This window comes from Gymnogyps californianus, chromosome Z (genome assembly GCF_018139145.2).
Source record: "Gymnogyps californianus isolate 813 chromosome Z, ASM1813914v2, whole genome shotgun sequence".
Classification (NCBI taxonomy): domain Eukaryota; kingdom Metazoa; phylum Chordata; class Aves; order Accipitriformes; family Cathartidae; genus Gymnogyps; species Gymnogyps californianus.
In genome coordinates, this window is record NC_059500.1 from 70,207,276 (window position 1) to 70,227,029 (window position 19,754).

Below are 19,754 nucleotides of genomic sequence, written 5' to 3' on the forward strand. Positions count from 1 at the left end.
ACTGGGACAGTCTTCTTTCAAAAAACCATAAAAGATGATGCAGGATTTCTTCTCCGCTGCTCTTGCGGGTTACTGTCTTGCAACTCGGCTACATGCTGATGTGCGAGGGACTCTGGTTCACATCCTCATTTCCAGCATTTCAGAGTAGGGGAATTGAACTTGCCCCTCCAGAATCCCAAACACAATAGCTACTCAGTTACTCCACACAAATAAGAGAAAATCCTTTTTCTCCCCAAGCCTAGTGTGAAATCCAGTCCAACAAGCAAGTTTTGAGAATGTCCAGTAGATTTGGTGCCCTCAGAAGCCAGTGGAAGAAGCATAAGGGCAAATCAGAAAGTCCTGGCAGGTGAGAGGTACCGAGCTGCAGGTGAGGACATTGGTGAAGCCTCCTCTAGCCAGTGGCTGAAATACAGGCAGATGGAGGAATTTGTTGAAACAACCCACAATTTGCTGGAATTTGGGCATCTTCCAGGGTACAGAGCAGCCAAAAAGAAGCTTGAGAATCTAAATTTTAGGCTAAAGCAGGAGTTGAAATCCTTAGTCTCTTTACAGATACAGGCTCTGTATGTCTGTTCTTTGCTCTCAGAAAGCGCATACCAGTCCTCCATGCCAGATACACGCTGTGCATGCCATTTCTCTACAGGTTGCAAGATGTTCAGCTATTATAACAAATTGAGCCATAACCATATGCATAGAAAATGTATTTTTTTCCTGAACTTTAGAAATATGGTAAATAAAGCACTTAAATATACAACGTCCTCCAACATGAGGCTCCTAGCATTACAATGGCTAACAAACAGAATATTTATGTTCACAGGAGACACATTACCTTTTCAGGATATCTGGATTATCATATGTGAGGTAACTGCGACCAATAAATTGTGGGATTTCAATTGCTTCTGTAATGGCTGAAAAGTAAATAAAAAAACGAAGATGAGTGTCAGTTAGCTGACATGGAAATGGAAGGAAAAAAAAAAGAGACAAGACTGTTTTATTGATTTACTCCTGCATTGGCAGGTACCTGCCGGTGGCACAGAACTGAGCTGAACTCACATCGGTTTGCAAAAAGGCACCGTCAGTTCATACCTAAATGTAGGGGCAGTAGTTGAGGCAGTTTAAACTGCTGACAGTCCCTCTACTTACAGCCTTCACGTCATGGGCCTAATGTATTGCTCCACCATAAATGTTAGCGCAGGAAAATATGAAGTATTGGGAAAACATTGCAAATTTTATTTTTATCCCCATTTCCACATTCCTTGATTCTCCGTGTGGTTCAAGCAACCCTCCTGCCAAAGCTTATGCATTAACCACCTTTGTTCTTAGTCTAAGAAACACCTCCCCGTCTCCTAATGGAGCACCACGTGCAGAGCATGTGCTGGGACCTCTCACCCCTGCAAAGCAAGGACAGGAGGCAGCACAGGCAACCTGTGAGCTCCCCATCTTCTCCTTTTGTGTATGTGACTTTGCACAGAGCGGCTGCTGCCTGCTCGGGCTCACCTCTGGGATGCGGTGTGGGAGGAGGCTTTCTCTGGGGAGGACACACAGGGTGCCCCTAATCACTTTAGGTCTATTGAAAGCAACTGAGACTACGCTAAAGGCTGTATGACAGAGGCTGCAAAGCCTCTTGGTGTGTGCATTCGACACGCTGCAGTGCTGCCTTGCAGGGTGTCCTGCTCAGAGCTCATGGTGTCCCACACACAGCATCTCCCGTTTCTCTAGGGACAGGCCCTGGTACAGCTGTGGTGTACAGCTGCTGGGACGGCAGCACACATTGCAACCAGACCTGGAGCTGGTGTGCTACTGCCCGTGGAGAAGACTTTGACAAAATAACTCAGATGTGTGATATAAATCACTGAACGTCCCTGATACACAGCCTTCGGTAGGCTATGGCCTGAACAGATCTTCTTTCAAGTGACCATCCTACAGTTTGCTGCTGATCCCTCATAACTGACTGCTGCATTAATATAAGCTAGTTTTATAAATTCCTTAAAATAGTTGCCTTCATCCTATTTTCTTCCTGAGAACTAATCCCTTCCACCCACAGCTAATCCCATCTATATCAATTTCAAGCTTTTCAGGGCATGGATGCTTGCTTTCCTTATGCAATGCAGAGGCTGGCTGGGCTTTAAGAGCTCACTGTAATACAGATACGCAACAATTGGTGTAGTCTGGCAGTCAACAACAGCAATATGAAATTTAGCTCTAAGTGCCAAGACTGAGAATTTTAGATAGTGACAAACGCCTGTTTTCATCCATAGTGAAATCAGGAAAGCTGCCTAATGTGTCTAAAGAAACCCCACAGGCGGTCCACAGCCTGCAGCCTGCCAGCGTTGTTGGAAGTTTGCAAAAGACATGTTACACTCGGCCAGACATGCCTTGCCAGGTCTGACGCTTTCCACACTGGACAGTCTCTGACCATGGTGGATGGCAGCAGAGCGTGAAAGGAGCCCTTCTTCCCCATCATGTCCTGCACAGGCAGTAGAGCTCCACTGCTCTTGCCTTCAGCAGGGGAAGGTGCCTGTGCCATGCAGCACCCCTTGCCTTTGCTCTAGCACTCCGATTTCCTCTATGGAGCTTGATAGGCATTTATCTCTGCTTGCTCTTCTGTATGCTCTTCACTTGCTGCACTGAATTTGACTGCAGAAAACCAAGTAAATTTTAGCAGTACCCTTGATGCATGCAGGATCTTTGCAACTGGAAGGGAACAGGGCCAGTAAGGAGATCTAGGACTAAACACCTTCACTGTCTGCTCATCACGATTTGGCAGAGAGGCACCAAAGCTCTCATGACAAGCGGGAGTGAGCTCTGAACTGCAGGGCAGCCTGAAGGAGCACCTACCCCTACAAAGCACTCAGCCAGCTGCCTGACCCTGCTGCTTTGCGAATACAGGGACCAGCTCTACAGCCACTGCTCTGTACTTGGCAGGTGCTCTGGATGCAGTTTAAAATATCAACAGGACGAGGTTTAAGGAAGTACTATATAACCCCAGAAAATATTTTGGCTTATTGACAGAAGCTTGCCAGGCTTAATGGAAATCGAGCATCCAGCTTGCTAGAGCAGACACAGACACACAATGACAGAGCAGTTTTAACGTCATTTGCAGTACTTACTGTTTAGGCAGTAACTTCCACACTCTGCAGTGAGTCAGCACAAAACAAAACAAGAACATTCTCGTTTTATTTTTCTATAGCATAAAAATTTTCCTTCGTCCAGTTTCATGCCCACCTTTCTGCAAATGCGTGATCCCCTCTTCCTATTTGCATAAGCAACTACCATCACCTATGAAGGTAGCACTCTTTATTATTGTTTTGCCCAAGTATTTATACTTGCCTGCTCAAAACACATTAAGGTGCAAACAGGTAGGACCAGCACCAAACCCCTTTGCTAGTCCTAGTTTTCAAACCCCAGTGACTCACCGTGGCTTACCCAGCTCTAACCAGGGGAAAGCAACAGTTCGCTGTTCCACTCCGTGTTACAATTAAGTATAAAATACCTTTAACGCTCCCCACAGCTTGGACAGAAGACATAAAACCCAGCAATGCCAGCAGAAACTCTACTGAATGCTTAGCCAACGATCCATTACGATATGAATCAATATCTTATATACCTCATACCAGCATCATCTAAGTTAAGTTTTATAAGTGGCATGTATAGTTTCGGAGAATGAGGCACAGTCCCTCACAAGCACTTTGTTTTTTCAGGGTATGGGGTTACAGCAGCCCACCAGCAAGCAGGATGGAGACTGCACCTTCAGCCTCTCACATACCAGCTGAGTGCACTAACCAAAACTCTGTTCTGAAATAGAAGCGGACACACACATGCATCCTGCCTTAGCCATGTCTACACCCTACTGAAGACACGCAGATAAGGATTATTTTGAGAAATCTGCTCCAGGTTCATCAAGGCTGTCGTGGACTGGGGTTCAGGAAGAATCTCCATGCTCTCTGCACATCCATCAGCAAAAACATGGATTTTTGGTGGCAGCTGAGGCTGCATAAGTGCAGCGGGGTTGAGAGGCACCTGAACAGCAGCCACAGGCAGCAGGAACAGAAGACAGGCGACTCCTGCTTTTGGACACTCTTAAAAATGAATTAAGGTTGGATTCACACAGGAAGCAACACCCAGGATCCAGCCTAAGCCAAGGGCACAAGGTGCTTCAGACTGCCTCTGAAAGCCTGGCCACTCATTCAGGTTACAACAGGGAGGAGAGTGGCAGCATGCCAGCCGAGCAGCAGCACTGCTGGTGCCCGCGAGGCAGGTGCAGCGGCAGGCAGCTCAGCACACCGCTGTCGGGGCTTAGCACAGCTCAGAAGCAGAGGAGCGGTGAGGAGCTGTGGCCCGAGCAATGCACAGGAGCTCACTGAACAGACAGGCAGTCACACACCCAAGCCGCAAAGCATTCACTGGCCTTGACTCCTCCTGGAGACCTCGGTACTGCTGCAGATACCATCTTGAAGTCAGGAGCTTAGCACCCTGTGCATACCCAGAAAGCCAAAACTGCAATTCTCCCTCCTCCCCACAGAGAAGCCGGATAAATGACGTTGATCCAGCTATTAGTTAGACCACAACAACGTAAGCGAAGGCGTTTCTTGCATTGTATTTTAATAAAATGTTTTTGTTCTAAGATATTGTCTTTTTTGGAAGAAAAGGCCAATCTATTCATCACGGTTTAACCAAAACCACTACTTTTAACTTGGAAGTTTGTGCCTGTGAGAAACGAAGGAGTGGGTGAAGACAATAATGTCAGTCAGCTCTTTTGAACTGAGTTCACTGTTACATTACAAAACCCTCCCTTAGGAATTTTTCAAGATCAAGCCTGACAGAAGGGAAACATCTCCATCTAGTGGAATAACCCAAAGCACTTTTTTTTGAACACTCCATGCAATCTGAACACTTTCCTGAATCTAAGCTTTGAACTATTACAGTGGCTCTGAGAAAAGAAGAATAACATGCATCTGGGCAGGTTTTCCTCCATGGTGATCCCCATTGCTGTACCAAGGTAGGGTTTGTGCAGATAGTGAAATTACCATCAGAGTAGTCAGTGTCTAAAAAAGGACTAGACCTTTCTGTATATGAGAACAGCGTTTGTTATAAGCCCTAGGGAGGATAAAATTACAAGGGTTATCAATGCTCATGCTTCAGGACATAACATAATCACTGGCTGGAGGATGTTGGCAGGAATTCCCCCTTTGTATAGCACTGCATAATCAGGGAGGTGTCTGAAGTGTTCAGTGTTGGCCACCGCAAGCAACCAGATACAAGGCTGCTATCTATGGATCATAGATCTGTGCTGGGATAACAGTTACCACATTCCTAAATAACAAAACTAATTCTTCCCTGGGTACATGAAATGTGCACGGATGCAAAGGGAGCTCTGGCCTCCAGGGTTTCTATTTCAAGGGATGTGTACAACAGCAGTTGTAGGTGCTAAATCTCTCTTATTTTTGTGATCAGTTCCGGATCTCTGGATTGAAATGCAGCCATCAATACCTTTTTGGCAATGTTGCCCATCGAAGCCCAGGGGACAGTCACATTCGTAGCTGTCCTTCTTGGGAACGCAGGTGCCTCCATTTGCACATGGTGAGCTCACGCAGGGGTGGACAGCATTCGCTATGTTGATTCCAAAAGTGAAATCGCGTTTCACATCGATTGTCCGGTCATTCAAGATAATCTATGTGTTAAAAAGAAAAAAAAAAAAGAAAGGGAGGAAAACACATGGTAAAAACTTCCAAATTCCCAATATTTTACTACTAGTCAGAAAACTTCTCTGACAGACTTCAGAGAAACGTAACCCTCAAAACTTGGCCAAAACCTATTTCTTGTAACGTGTGTTTTCCATTCGCAGAAGTCCAACTCATTCTGTTGCTCACCCTGACCCACTGGAGATGAAGTTCTTTTGTGTTTTGTGACACAGCCTTAGGCAACCCCCATATGGGTGAAGCTGAGTGGGATTTACCAGTCTTGTGTCTGAACACTGGCGTAATGCTTTGTAGCTGAGCTGTGAGCTAGGACGGTAAAATTAGATGAGCACTGCTGAGGAAAAGTGCTTCTGAGATCAGGAAACCCCCCAGAAGACAAGTGTTGACAACAGAAATACCAAGCAGAACAGCTTGCTTTTCATATTTTCTATTGCTTTCTAGTATCTCATCTTGCCTGAAAGAAGCTCGAGTTAAGATGCATGAAAACATAATTAATGACTTCACAAAACTGTTTGTATATAAACTGAAGGGAATTGTTAAATGTTGGGATTTTTCCAATGTGTTGGCAACATAAGTCCTCCAATATAAACTGACATTTGTATAATCTCAGCTGATGTCTTGGCAGAGAGATTACATGTGGGTATGGCTTCTGATCTCAGCTACATCAAAATAAGAAGTCCATTTTCACAAACAAATAGATTTTAAGGCCAGAAGTGAGAATGGTAATAGTTACTCTGGCTCCTGCATAACTCAGATGATGCATCTTACGGGGTCCTACTAGGAGAAGGGGTTGCATCAAGCATATATACTCTGTTTGAAACAGCACTACACAACTCCAATAGCAGAAAAACATCCAGTCTTGTCGTAAAGATGGACCAGTGAAGACTCTACTACCTTTTTAGTTTCTTTCTAACTTCTGGCTACATTGTTCCAGAGGTTAATAAGTCCCTACTCTTAAAAATGTGTCTCTTATTTCTGGGCTTAAACTTATCTTCAGCTTCCAGCCATTGTTTCCCATTGTGCCTCTTTCTGCATCATTTCAGAGCCAGGTACTCAAAGAAATGTCGCCCTCATGTGGGAATAAGCAGACCATAATAAAGTCACTTCTTAACCTTATCTGAGTTAACTAAATAGATTGAGATCTTAGGTTTTTCTATACATGGCATGTTTTCCAGTACTTGGTGATGTTTGTAGCTTTATTTCTACACAATTCTCCAAAATCCTACTATGTGTAAATACAGGAGTCAACTAATAGTCTTCCAGTGCCAAAAAGGCAGGTGATACTCCTCCTTGACATCCCATTCAGGCCTCTGAGAAGGCAAATCCACCTTCCTAACTACATCACAGAAGTAAGGGCTCACACTCAGCATTTCCCAATCCTTATCAATGCCTCTGTACTCTAGGGTACAATCCCTCACCTTTGTAAGTGTGACTTATGTTAATTGCTCCTAGGCTTCCTAACTCGCACTCCAAAATGCACTGTATTTAGTCAAGCCCACCTTTCCATTTATGTTCGTGTGACTGACCTGTTCCCATCACTATTACACACTCCTTCAGTTTACTTGAGCTTCATGTTTTCTGCTAGACAGCTGACAAAGATAGTGAAAAATGTTGAAACCATTTACACTGAATTACAATTACCTTTCTGCCCTTGATCAATTGTTATGAGATGCACTATTAGAGTTTTTTTGTTTGTTAAGTAAATTTGACGCAATAAATCACTCATTTAAAACTCTGAGGATTCAGGGCCAACCTTTCAGCTTTATCCAAATTATTTTAAGTATGCTAGGGAGAGCAAATGTTAGTTCAGTCTGAACTTTCTTTTGATTATTTATTAGGACTTACTATGAATTTACAGACTTATTCTCCAGAAGAGAACTGCACCCATGCACAGCTGACTCCACTGGAACATCATCCCTAATGTCTGCCAACAATGAAAAAGATCTCCTCCATTCATGTGCCCCATATAAAATCATAAGAGGGGAAGGCAGTGAGGCGTGCAACTGCTGTGTGGTATAAGAATATGCTAGCTGGACTGGATCCACTTTAATTTGCGCCTTCTTTTTCGCTCATTACTGTATTGTTTACATCAGACATTTAGCTGCCTCATTGTGCATACATTGAAGTACCTGAGCATTTCTTCTGTTCATTTATCTATATATGATGCTACAGGGCACTCTGAGGACTCTAATCTTGACACAGTTTTGTGCATGATTCTGAACTCAATCCCATATGGCTTCTGCTCAGTTATTAGTACAGTATGGAAATTAATAGGGAGACTGGCAGTGGTAATACTTACTGGCTATTAAAGTTAGAATGACTTTTCACTGTGAAATATGTGTTTAAGCATTTTGTAGTGCACTCCTGAGGTGAAATCTTGCATTATTTTGAATATTGCCCGTGGTATAAGGGCAGGTTTCCACCTAAAGTGTCCACTGGATGAGATGGAAATAAATGCCTCCAGTGTGTTTCTCTGGGCACATACCTTCTGGATGCTCCCGCTGAAGGGTCTGAGGATCCCAGAGTTCTTCTTCACAGTATCATAACTAGGGACTCCACCAATAAATATTTCTGAGCTGCACTTAATCTGTGTGAAAGCCCCCTGCAAGAAACGTAAGAATAACATTTTATTAGAGTAGCTGGAACCACGCTTGTATCTTCAGATTTAGCCTACAGTAATGCTATAGCTTACTTCAATGCCTCTTTACTTCTGTTAATTGCATTTCTTTGTAAAATTCTCTCAAGAAAGCCACTGTAGGACACTCTCTACTGACTGTGCTTTATCTTAATCAGAACTAGCTGAAAACTCTCAAAGATTTCAAAATGAAAGAAAGGGGACTGACTCATTGTGATTTCTGACTGCACATTTGGCTGTATTTGCAATGACTTGAGGTACATTGATGTAAATCTAGAACCAGAATGAGGTTCATAAAGTTAAAATCAGAGCAAAGTCCATGCAACAGAGCTTATTTAATGTTTCTAACATCTAAAAAGATAATTCATAGCAAGCTATGGGGCTAAATGAAAGAAACATTCAGTTTGCATTAGTTACCAGAAGCATTTGCTCAGGATACCTGATGGGACTAGTCCTGGGCCCAGGAGTGAACTAAAATATGTTTAACAGCTAAGGACAGGATAACTGTGTAATTCCAGTCCTGCAGAAGCTCCTGTAATTTCCTTGTTGGCAGCTCCCAGCCAACTTCCTTCTGCAGCTGCACTGCAGCACTTAGAGAAAAAAAATGGGAGTCTTCATCTTGACCTATCTATCTAAAAAAGTCTTGACTGCTCTGTTTGAATGTTTCCCACTCAATCTGTTTCTTGACAGACAACTGGAATTTCAATTTATTTACATTTTTCAAGAAAAGCCTAAGCTTTAAATAGTTTCCTAGTTTGCAAAAAAATCCGCAGATTCTTCTGCTAACAGGATCTGGAGTCTGGTTTTCTGGCCACACTTTCCACTAGGAAAGAATAAAAGACATTTTCTAAGCAGTTCTAGCTTCAGGTTCTTCAGATAAACAAGTACCTCTGTGTATGCATTTGAGTGCTTAGAGTGAATACCCTGCTTGGTACAAGCAAAATTTCACCTTATTACAAACTTGACTCACTATGACCTCTTGGTGAGGGAAGAATAAAACGCAAGTCATCAACTGTCTGAGTATTCCAGCCCTGACTCTGTCCTGAAAATTACTTCTGCAAGGACAAGACAAAGAAACAATTCTCTTTCGGCCTACCATTCCAGCACAATATTCAGAGAGAGGTAAAAACAGGACTTTGTGCACATAGTTTTCAATATCATCCTTCTCCAGATGACGCATTTCATAGTGCACACATTGTTCAACAGACTTAGCCACAACCAGTAAGTACCAAGAAAAGAACTTCAAGAACATGTATGAACCAAACACAAAAATGTGCATCCAGTTACATGGCAAGAGCAGGTAAGGCAATTTCAGTTGCCTTTACAAGGATCCCTGTCCTTAAAGGGAAGACTTCATGTACAAATTGCCAATTTTGGGCTTAAGAAAATGTTGCCCTAACATGTATACTTTTTTGAGCGTATAAGAGCTTTGAGAGCAGCCTATGTAGTTTACCATGCAATCATTTTATAGTCTAACAGCCATATTCATGACAAGCCATACCATATGCTCACCTCTGCCATCCCTTCCACTGGCTTTTGTTTGTCCACTTGTAGGATACCATTCTTCGCTGTGCGAGACACTCGCAACTCATGCCACTGACCTAGACTGACAGGTTCTTCGCTCCTGTTTTAAGGGGAAAAAATTTTCAAGTATTTTACACTTTTGCCTTTCTGATATTTTCAAATATTGTGATGTTAAAAAGTCAAGTCCTCTGGGATGATTTTCTAAATAAAAAATAAAAATAAAACACTGTGTTTCTTTCCTTATAAGGAAGTAACATAATTTCTGAGCCCTGTCAGAAAAGGAAAATAAGACCATGTTCCTACAGCAAATAACAAGCACTCTATTTTTATTTATAAATGAAACATTTCTATAATCAGCATGCATTTCAGCTACCTCTGAGCTAATTTTTCTGCTCAGTCATTTGTAATGCATAAAGACAAATTTTTGTCTCAGCTGTACATCCTCATTTTGCAATGACATAAGAGTGGAGATAAAGCTTCCTACTTAATGGTCAGTCTAGTCCCGCACTGGTTAAAGCCTTTCATGTATAAATGTTATCTTGCAGCCTTTCCTCCAGGAGCAATGAAAACTTGTGTTTGATTTACTGGTCAAGCTGGAAAAATCAGAAACTGTGTTATCTAGGACACCTGAAGGGCTTCTAGCTTTCAATGAAAAAATACAAAATTGTTTTGGGTGAAATAATGTTTTGTATTTTCAGGCTACTTGCATTTAAAAATTAAAAAAAAAATCTATTTCAAAATGAAAGAACCGAAAAATTGTGATTTGAAATAGTGAGTCAATAGTGATTCAAATGCTGAGTAAAAAAGGTATATAATTTTGAAAATGTGAAAATAACAATCTCTTTTTTTTCTTTTTTTCTGAACAATCAACATGAGCTTTGAAATCTTTTTGTTGTATCTATTTCACTCCTCCAAATTTTCTCAAAGCCTATTTTCATCTATTTGGATGATGCTGGCAATATTACTTTGACACTTGGTTCAGAAAACCTCCATAAAAAAATATCTTCGAGCAACGCCATTCACTTGTCCTTTTTCTTATGTAGTAGCATTTAGGGTTTAACTACCTTGGGTAAATCAATAGGTAACAGAATTTAACCACCTTGAAGAAGTCAATATATACAGATAAAGGAACCAGACAGTTTTGGCTACCTAATAAGTGGCAATACATATATTTTATCTCCTTTGCTGATTAGGTCATCATCATGCTAACCCTCCTGCTCTGCTAGATTTAATTACAATTAGGGATGATTAAGCCTTGCAGAGTCATCACTTCAGAGTTGCAAGCTATTTCTTGGATTCACAGGCTTTCTGAAACCAGCATGAGTTTGGTAATGCTTTCTGCAGGCATTTGAACACTTCTGGCTCTTCACGTGCTGTGAGGTTAAGGATTATTTTTCCCCATGTAAACCAAACCTTAAAAAATACACCAAATGATGAAGATCTTGATCCTGCGAATGCCTGCCCAAGGGAAATCCCAGGGGACAACAAATTCTCCTCTGAGACATGTTGGTAAATAGCTCAGGTTCTGCATCTGTCCGTCTGCTCAGCATCCCTGCTCCCTCCCAAGCCCCCTGTGCACACCGTGCTGCTTCCATCCTGGGACACTTCAGGCAAAACCCAAGCTTCGCCAACGTCAGCTTTCCTACTGCTGTTGCTGACATACATAAATGAGCTTGCCTCATCCTTAATTATAAAGACATAATAATTGTGTTCTGATTATACTATAATATTTAACAGCCTGGTCCTATGTAGCAGATAGTCAGGATGACCAGAGTTATATTCCCGTTTAGGACAAAGGGTAGGCGTGAAGTGGTATGAGGAAGATCAAGGCAGACTTTTAAGTGGATATTGGCTAAGCAGGCACGAAAAACAGGGAATCTATTTATCTTATTTAATCACTGACAGAGCTGATGACAGGGTGGGAGTCCCACACATTATCTAGATAAAGGAGCTGAACAGGACACCCTGACAACTTCCAACGAAGCCTGCCAGTCTCATGAGGCTCCCCCATTACCCAGCTATCTCACTACACTCTTCTTCCCCACTGCACATGACCCAGGTGCTAGCTGGTGTCCTGCTCACTCTTCTGCTTTCCAATAAAAGGGGCAGTTCCACTCCCAGGCACGTGCTTGTGGCTCTTGCCACATTTTATAAGCCTACATCTCGGTTAAACTTTAGTCCAAGGCGTTTTGAAGCGCTACAATATTCTTGGGGGAAAAAAAATGATGTCTACTTTAATGTCTTATGGTTGCCAGTAGTAGGAATTAGATAGCTGTAATCAGAAAAAGACTGAAGGCTGTTGTAAGAAGGGCCATTTTGGGTTGGAGCAAAGGTCTCCGACATGAGCTATTTCTGCCGCTTTTCAGCAAGAGAAAAGAACAGGGCAAGTATGGAGTGATTCTTCCCTTGATATATCCTCCCGGCTTCTGGCAACTTGTCATTTAGCAATTTCCTGAGTCAGAGGCTGCATCCGTACAACTGTGTTTGATCTCCCTCAATGGAGCTTTCTTCAAATTTGTCTAATTTTTTTTTTTTTTTAACCTATTTATAGTTCTGGCATCTGTAACTTGCTGTGACAATTAGTTCCCACAACTTATTTATGTGCTGTCTGAAAAAAAAAGTCTTATTTTCTTTGTTTGCTATTTTTTGGTTTGCAGTTTCACTAGGCTCCTTCTAATTCTTCCATACCGAAAAAACACAGAATAATAATTCTTTATTTATCTCCACGTCATTCACAATTTAAAAACCTTTATCATACTTCCACCAAACTCTTTCTTTTCCAGGTTGAAGGGTCCTGCTGTATTTGTGGAAGCTGTTTGTTTCCCTCCCCTGGATATCAAAGCTACTCTTCTTTTTTAATTTCGCTAATTTCTTCTGAAATGAAGTGACCAGAATGGCAGCAAGTTTTCAAGACAGGGTGCATTGTGGATTTTTGCAGAGGCATTGTTCCTTATTCCATTCCTAATAATTCTCTGCATTGTACTTACATTTCTGTATTTGTCTCTAAGCAGTTAGCTGTTGCTGTCACAGAACTATCCTTGATGACTCCAGGATCTTTCTCTGTCTGACAACGCTAACTGTATTGCCACAGCTGTGCATTGTTAGGGTTGTGCATTATTTTGCATTTGCTCCCTTGAAATTTCATCTCTCACTTTGTCATTGGAATGGGTTTGTTTGCTTCAGTCCTCATTCAGTGGAAAATGAGCACATTTCTCCTAATTGCAGCATAGCCAAAATTCCTGATGTCCATCTACAGGGAACACACGGTATGCAAGACTTGCAGGCAGCGTACACATTTTGCATAAGCTTAATATAGATTATTTCTAAATATTAGGTCAGCCTGGTCAAACTGGCAGCCTCTTGGACCACATCCAAGGTACTGAGTGCCTCTGTTTGGCCCATTGCCTTTTCAGAAGAGCCCAGGGAACAGCTGCCTGGAGACTGGGCACTCAGTTACACAGAGAGAGAGAGGGCAGCCCTTTTTGAGGCATTTCATTGCTCCTATCCTAGACATTAATTTTAGGATGTAATGAATAATTCTCAGGTCTGTCTTTGTCTGGGAGCCTGGGTGACTAGTTTAAAACATATATTTATCTTCTAGATAGATGTTTAAGTTATGTAAATTGGATATTAGCCCCAGATCTCCCAAAAAACAGCACTATGAGGAAAGGAGGGACCTGGAGGTGTATCTTCTTGTGACACCTCCAGCCCAGTACTTACTGCCTGGAACTGGAGACCAGGAAGGAAGATGCTCACAAAAGTGTCAATATTGTGCAATCCTGTGGCTAGAAAGTATATGCATAAAATATTTATAGATCCCCTAATTAGCTATGGTACAATGTCGTGGAGGCAAGAAGTGAATTTCTGCAATACCATACAGAAACAAAAGTAACATCTGCAGTAAGATGGTGACATGACATGGTAACATGGATAATAAAGATTTGAAACATAAACTTATGTACGAAGAAAATCCTGTCCCCCTGAATACAGTTCTAGTGTTTCTGTGTTTCCTTAGAAGAAGTCGGCACTAGAGTCTGATGGGCTCCCATACCTCATTATAGGCTATTACTCTTTCCAGCCCGCTCCTCTCCTGGATCAGCACCGTGGCACTGTTTTTTGGAAAGGAAACACAAGCAACGCTGTTTACCTGATAACAGCTGTTCCTGAGCCACAGTCGAACCTGAACTCCACATAACCAGCCACCATGTTAATGGAGAGGAAGTCCTTGCTGTCTGTGTCGTAGCTGTACAAAAGGACACCAGTCTCTAAATCTGGACGAAATGTCATCTCAAACTCCATGAAGGAAAGGTAATTCTGTGGTTCCAAGGGCCAGGGTGTGCTAGCAAATGACCTTAAGGACTCGTTGAACTGAGGTATGGCCAAGGTGAGTGCTGGAAATCCAGAATACACAAGCAGGTCACTTGAGGCTCAGAGGTAAGCAATTGACTCCTACCAACCAGTGTCAGTTCCCTTTGTTAGGTACTTAAAGCTCATGTTAAGACAAACAACCTAAAAATTTCATCTTCCAAATTAAAAATATTTTTTTATCTTAGCCAACACTGCTTCCCTCCTTAATCCTTTCCTTTTCCAGGGATGTATTTGTATTGTAAAGCTTTGTGCCCCTTTTCTTTAGTGACTGACCACAGTGTTTTTCGAAGTAGCAAGCATGCACACAACGGGTGGTGGCATGAAAAGTTCTGCAGCACAGAAAATAATGCTGTATGTATTTGACTACTTGTTTGTATCTCTGTGATTTCAGCAGGAAATAGATATTGGGTCCTTTACATTTCAGAATATACAACTGACACTGGTTTTAGGAGAAAAGTGGGGATTTTTTTAGAGTTAATGTGCAGCTGTGGAGTGGTACATTATTTTAACTTCTGAAAAGTAAGTTTGAGATGCTTAATTATAGTTAGTTTAAATAAGCAAAGAGGTTTGAGAATCACTGATTATGTAGGAGCTGGATGTAGCCCCAAAGCGAATGGTGGGGGAGGGTTTCACTATGTGATTTTAAAATGATGAAGTAACCAGTACTCTCTTCTGTCAGTGTAAGAGCATAATAGCGTAAGACCTCCCTGGGCGTCACTATGTGGAAAACACATTGAACACTAAATAACACATACAAAGAAATATAAGCAGCCCAGCATCCTCTCACCTTCTTCACAATGGTGACCTTTAAATCCAAGAGGGCAAAGGCAAATGTATGAATCTGCTTTGCTCGCAGTACAGGTACCACTGTTGATGCACGACGCCTCGTCACAGATGCCACTGCTACACTCACCTGAATGCAGAGCCAGAACATTGATTTATCAGAGAAGTTTGTTGAAGAAGATTTATTTGGCTGTTAATCATTGCTACTAAGCAATACAATTTGCTCTCCTGCCTAGATTCTTTCCCAGTTTGTCAAATGGTGCACAATTTAGACAAGGTAACTTGATTTTTAGCACTTTTTTTTAGTACCAGACCAGTAAGAGACCTTAAAAATAGCAAAAATTAGTCCTTACTAACAAACCATGACAGTTGTAGCTTTCAATCATTCCCTGGATTACTTTTCTTCTGCTCTTGTTCCCATCATTATTTTCTCAGAAAACAGAAATCTCTCTAGATTGTTTACAAGCACTGTGACTTGTTTCATTTCAATTCCCTAAAGTGCTTCTTTGTTCAATGTAAATTCACACCATGGTAAGCAGGGAAGGTGTTAATCATCATCAACTAACCTTATTAACTAAAATGAGATTGTCAGCCCTCTTGTCTGCACTAAAAAGGATCCATATCATCAGCACATGGGCTTTTTAAGAAGCATTTCTACTATGTTAGCACGTCAACTAAAATAACAAGGAGATGATTTCTTCTTGCTGGAATTAACCCCAAATTGTTGTAGAACAAATAATTTACTCATTTACTTCTTAAAACTGGTATCTATAAAGTCAGATTATGCAATTGTCAAATGTACATCTGATGGAAGTTGTTGATTTTGTTTACTTTCTCCTTTATTTTAGTTTCTGATTAAATAATTCTCCCGTTGTTGATAGTAACAAACTGGTCTTATACATTAAGAAAGCCCAAATAAGACATTTGTGGTGTACAAGTGTAAGCACGTCATTTGGAGGGGCAAAGTGTTTATGACAAACTAAGAATTACACATTTATTTTGAGGCACGTTGAAATATCACCTCTGAGATGACACAGGTGAGGCAGCTCCGACAATAAACACTGGAGAACAGTTTTGTTATCTGAGACGACTGAGAGAAGTCTTGCAAAACTACTGCAAGAAGGGGATATGCCCTTTTTGTTTTGTTTAAATACAGTACACTGATTGTAAAGATGGTTTCCAGACCAGGACTCTACAAATCTTCAATAAGGTACTGGCACTAGTACAGCGTCAGCTTTACAGTTTGATTTCCCATCCCATAACCAGAAAGAAAAGCACAGAGAAGTATGCAGATGTAAATGGCTGATGTGCTGGTTCATCCCGATCACTCTGCTGTACATGGTGGAAAATAACCTTTTCTCACCGACTCAGGACAGAGGCAGTAATAACTCTTGGGTCATCTGGTACAACTCCCTGCCAGACTAGACCTGTCTTGTATTGCACATCTACAAATCTCCTCCCAGGCCCATTTCTCACTGTAGAGAGGGAAGGTCTGAGTACAGCAGTCATAACGCAGGGCTCCAGGGCTAACCCAAGGAGCATAAGCAAAATACACAAGTCCCCTGGAAGGGAACAAACTCTCCTTCTATGTGGAAGGGGACAATTACTCCTTCAAATGGCTGCCCCATGCCCAGCCATGGGAGCAGGTGTGCTTGCAGTGCTCATTTGAGCCATCTTTTCCCCTGCTGGGCTGCATTGTAATGACCACAGTGAACCAGAGCAGGACAGGTATCTAGTCTCTGAGATCCCTCACATATTCATCAATTATTGTGACAGTCACAGAAATGAGTAGCACTAGCTCTATTTTATAGACAAGGAAACAGAGCCAAGACACATGGGTAAACAAGGATCTAGATGTATCAAGTTTGAGACACAAACAGAAAACTAAGACAATGCTCATCTTTACTGCATCTGCTGCACTGTTAGTCAATGCTGGCAGAATGTTCAAACAGATCAAAGTTAAACGAAGTCTTTGAGAAACAAAGAAGTACAAGGAAGATAACAACAATGGGACAAGTTGCAGGCTCACTGGGTTGAGGGACAGCTTGAACTGGAGCAGTGTTGGTATTTAAGGACAGGCTGCTCTCACAATGTCTCAGTGACTTATCACAGCCTTCGGGCCAACACAGATGACTACACTGAAAAGGCAAACCACAGGTCTGATGGCTGCATCTGCTTGGCTGCAGTGGCAGATGAGGAAGGAGGGAAGCTGCAGTGGGAGTACAGGGTCCTGCCGTGCCTGCTCTAAACCACAAGCTCTGCCTCACTCGTCAGCCCCTTAGCTCATGGTCCGGTGGGACTTCTGCTGCAGCCAGCAGAGATGGTGCAGGGGCAGGAGGGACCCCTCTCCTCCCCACCCTCAATTGTGTGGTCCATGTACCACAGTACCTCCAATTTATACACTGTGCCAATAGAAAAGAAATAAAAGACTGGCTAGCAAAAACCATCCCTAAACCCTAGTAGAGTTCACTTGCAATTTATTTATTTTAAGCTTAACTCATATGGCATATTGTTTGCAAGTCTCTCCTAGTACAGTTTCGTATAAGTGCGTGCAGCCACGTAAGGACAGTAAGGCTCTGTCACTCAGTTCCGAGTCACATACAGCAGAACCCAGCATTTATTTTCATTGATGTTGATTGTTAATGCAGTAGTATGTGGAACATTCATGGATGGGAATGAAGCTAACTGCAACCCAAAAGGCAATAGAGATTAGGGCTTGGAGAACTTCAGCAGGGCTTTCATCTATCTAAATTCCATAGATTCTCAGTCTATCATGAAATTACTCTCTGCTTCCAAAGTCTAATTCTTTTCAGCATCTGTTTCTTGGGCCACTCTATTCTCCCCCTATACTGCACAGAAGTTTGGTCATGGTATCTAGAGAATACAGAGCAATTGTTAGGAAGTTTCTCATTAATCACTTCCTTCTTGGGATGCCAAATGCACAGCTACAGAAGAGAAGAAAGATGACTTTGTGGCTGAAGGATGGCACAGAGAGTTCAGTGATATGGGATCTATTTCCTGCCTTTACCACTTGCTTTTTGACTTGGGATTACTCTTACTCTTAAACTGTTTAGACTTGGAGGTCATTAAAGCAAGGATTTTGTTGCCCTGTCTTTTTTTCAAGTGCCCATTACATGGATGAAATAGAGATGAATAAGTAAGACAGGACTAGTTAATTAATGTCCCTACTTCTCCATCTTTTAATCTGTGAAGGGGAGATAATGTTATAATACCACTTCATAAAGATGTTGAAAGAATTTATTCCCTGGTATTTTTAAAACACACTGTGACTCTAGAAATGAAAACAATGGATGATCAACAGAAAAGCCTATTTGCCTCAGCAGTAATGGGGTTTAATGGGGAAAAGCCCTCTGTAATGGCCACAGCACTGCTGTGGGTCTAAAAGATGCCTGCATTGCTTTGGACAAGTGCAATGATGGCTTTAGGCAAAACACATTTTGTTGGGTCCATAGTGTTTTAAATACAAACACAGCGTATGTACTATTGATTTCTGATGACATGACTGTGTCAGTCAGGAGCATGAAGAGGCATCCTGAGAGATGCTGGCAGACATACTGGTGCAGACGTAATTATATTGGCAACACTGAGTTTCCGGTTTGCTCATGAGAACTGGTTTTACTATTTATTGTACAGGATAACTGTGTCCACATGGGGTTTTGGTACACTAAACTGTGATGTTTACTTGCACAGTATGATAAACCCTCCTACTACAGACCCAGCAAAAGCAATGTGCAAAGGCACAGAGAAATACCATACCAAAAATACTCCATCTCTCAAACCTGGACCATTGCTCAATTTTTTTCAACAGGCAAAAAAGTAACTCCTGTTTTATCACTGATTAAAGACTCCATACCATTACACTTACCGACATCAGCACCACTGAGAGCTTTCCCTAATGGCCAGGGTCTCATATCAATTATCTTTCCGTTGACACTGAGCGACTGAACACAGCCCTGAAACCCACGGTTGGTGCCTGTGGCTCTGACCAGCCAGTACACGCTGGGGGCACCGCCAACATAGAAGGGAGTCCGGAACGTAATTTTACTGTATTGGCCCTGAAGGGAAAACAGAGCATGACTTGATGTAGAACAGACATAACACAGGATAACTAATTAAGCCACACTGCATATAATCAATTGTTTTTCTCCACAAAGAATTTTGTCAGGGGATATGTAGGTTGCTCATTGGTAATTCCTTTCCATTAGTCATTCCTCCAATCAGTCTACCATTTTAAATGTTACTTTTTGCACCCACATCCATCATGATAACACGGACTATTAAAAGCACAACAAAAAACTTAAAAATCACTATGTTCTGAGAAGGGATTGTGATCTGGTTTTTGCTGCAATTTCTTCCTTTACTTTTGACAAAATTGTTTGTCTTCTAAACTCTAAGCGCTGGGGGATGCAGCCCAATGTGATATTGCCTTTTGGACAGAACCCAGCAAGTGCTTAGCATTGAATAATAATGAAATGACAAAAAACAACAGTAAAAACAAAGACAAGGCAAAAGCCGATAAAATTACAACTTCAGTAGGGTTCTGCTTACTTTGCTAGCGCTAAATTTACACCCTGTCTTTTTTTTTGGTGTTAACCTGCCTACAGAAATGTACACATACAAGTTTACTAGCACTGCTATAGTGCACAGGAAGGAACAAAAAAAAAAAGAACACAACAGAACTTTTTGGACCACTGAATCAAACTCCATGCTATTGTGGGCAATGG

At 41.8% G+C, this 19,754-nt stretch overlaps 1 protein-coding gene across 3 annotated transcripts in view; it reads right to left on the bottom strand.

Moving 5' to 3' along the window:
- Positions 1–19,754, bottom strand: part of EGFLAM (EGF like, fibronectin type III and laminin G domains) — a 76,125-nt gene that overhangs the window by 5,941 nt on the left and 50,430 nt on the right. For 2 of the 3 annotated variants that reach the window (XM_050913371.1, XM_050913372.1), the window contains exons 13-20: positions 18,896–19,085; positions 15,014–15,139; positions 14,006–14,249; positions 9,847–9,958; positions 8,185–8,301; positions 5,491–5,671; positions 3,111–3,134; positions 830–908 (exon numbers count right to left, since the gene is read on the bottom strand). In XM_050913371.1, the coding sequence (XP_050769328.1) occupies positions 830–908; positions 3,111–3,134; positions 5,491–5,671; positions 8,185–8,301; positions 9,847–9,958; positions 14,006–14,249; positions 15,014–15,139; positions 18,896–19,085 (1,073 nt within the window). The remainder of the gene's footprint in view (positions 1–829; positions 909–3,110; positions 3,135–5,490; positions 5,672–8,184; positions 8,302–9,846; positions 9,959–14,005; positions 14,250–15,013; positions 15,140–18,895; positions 19,086–19,754) is intronic. The other variant, XM_050913370.1, reaches the window with a different exon arrangement.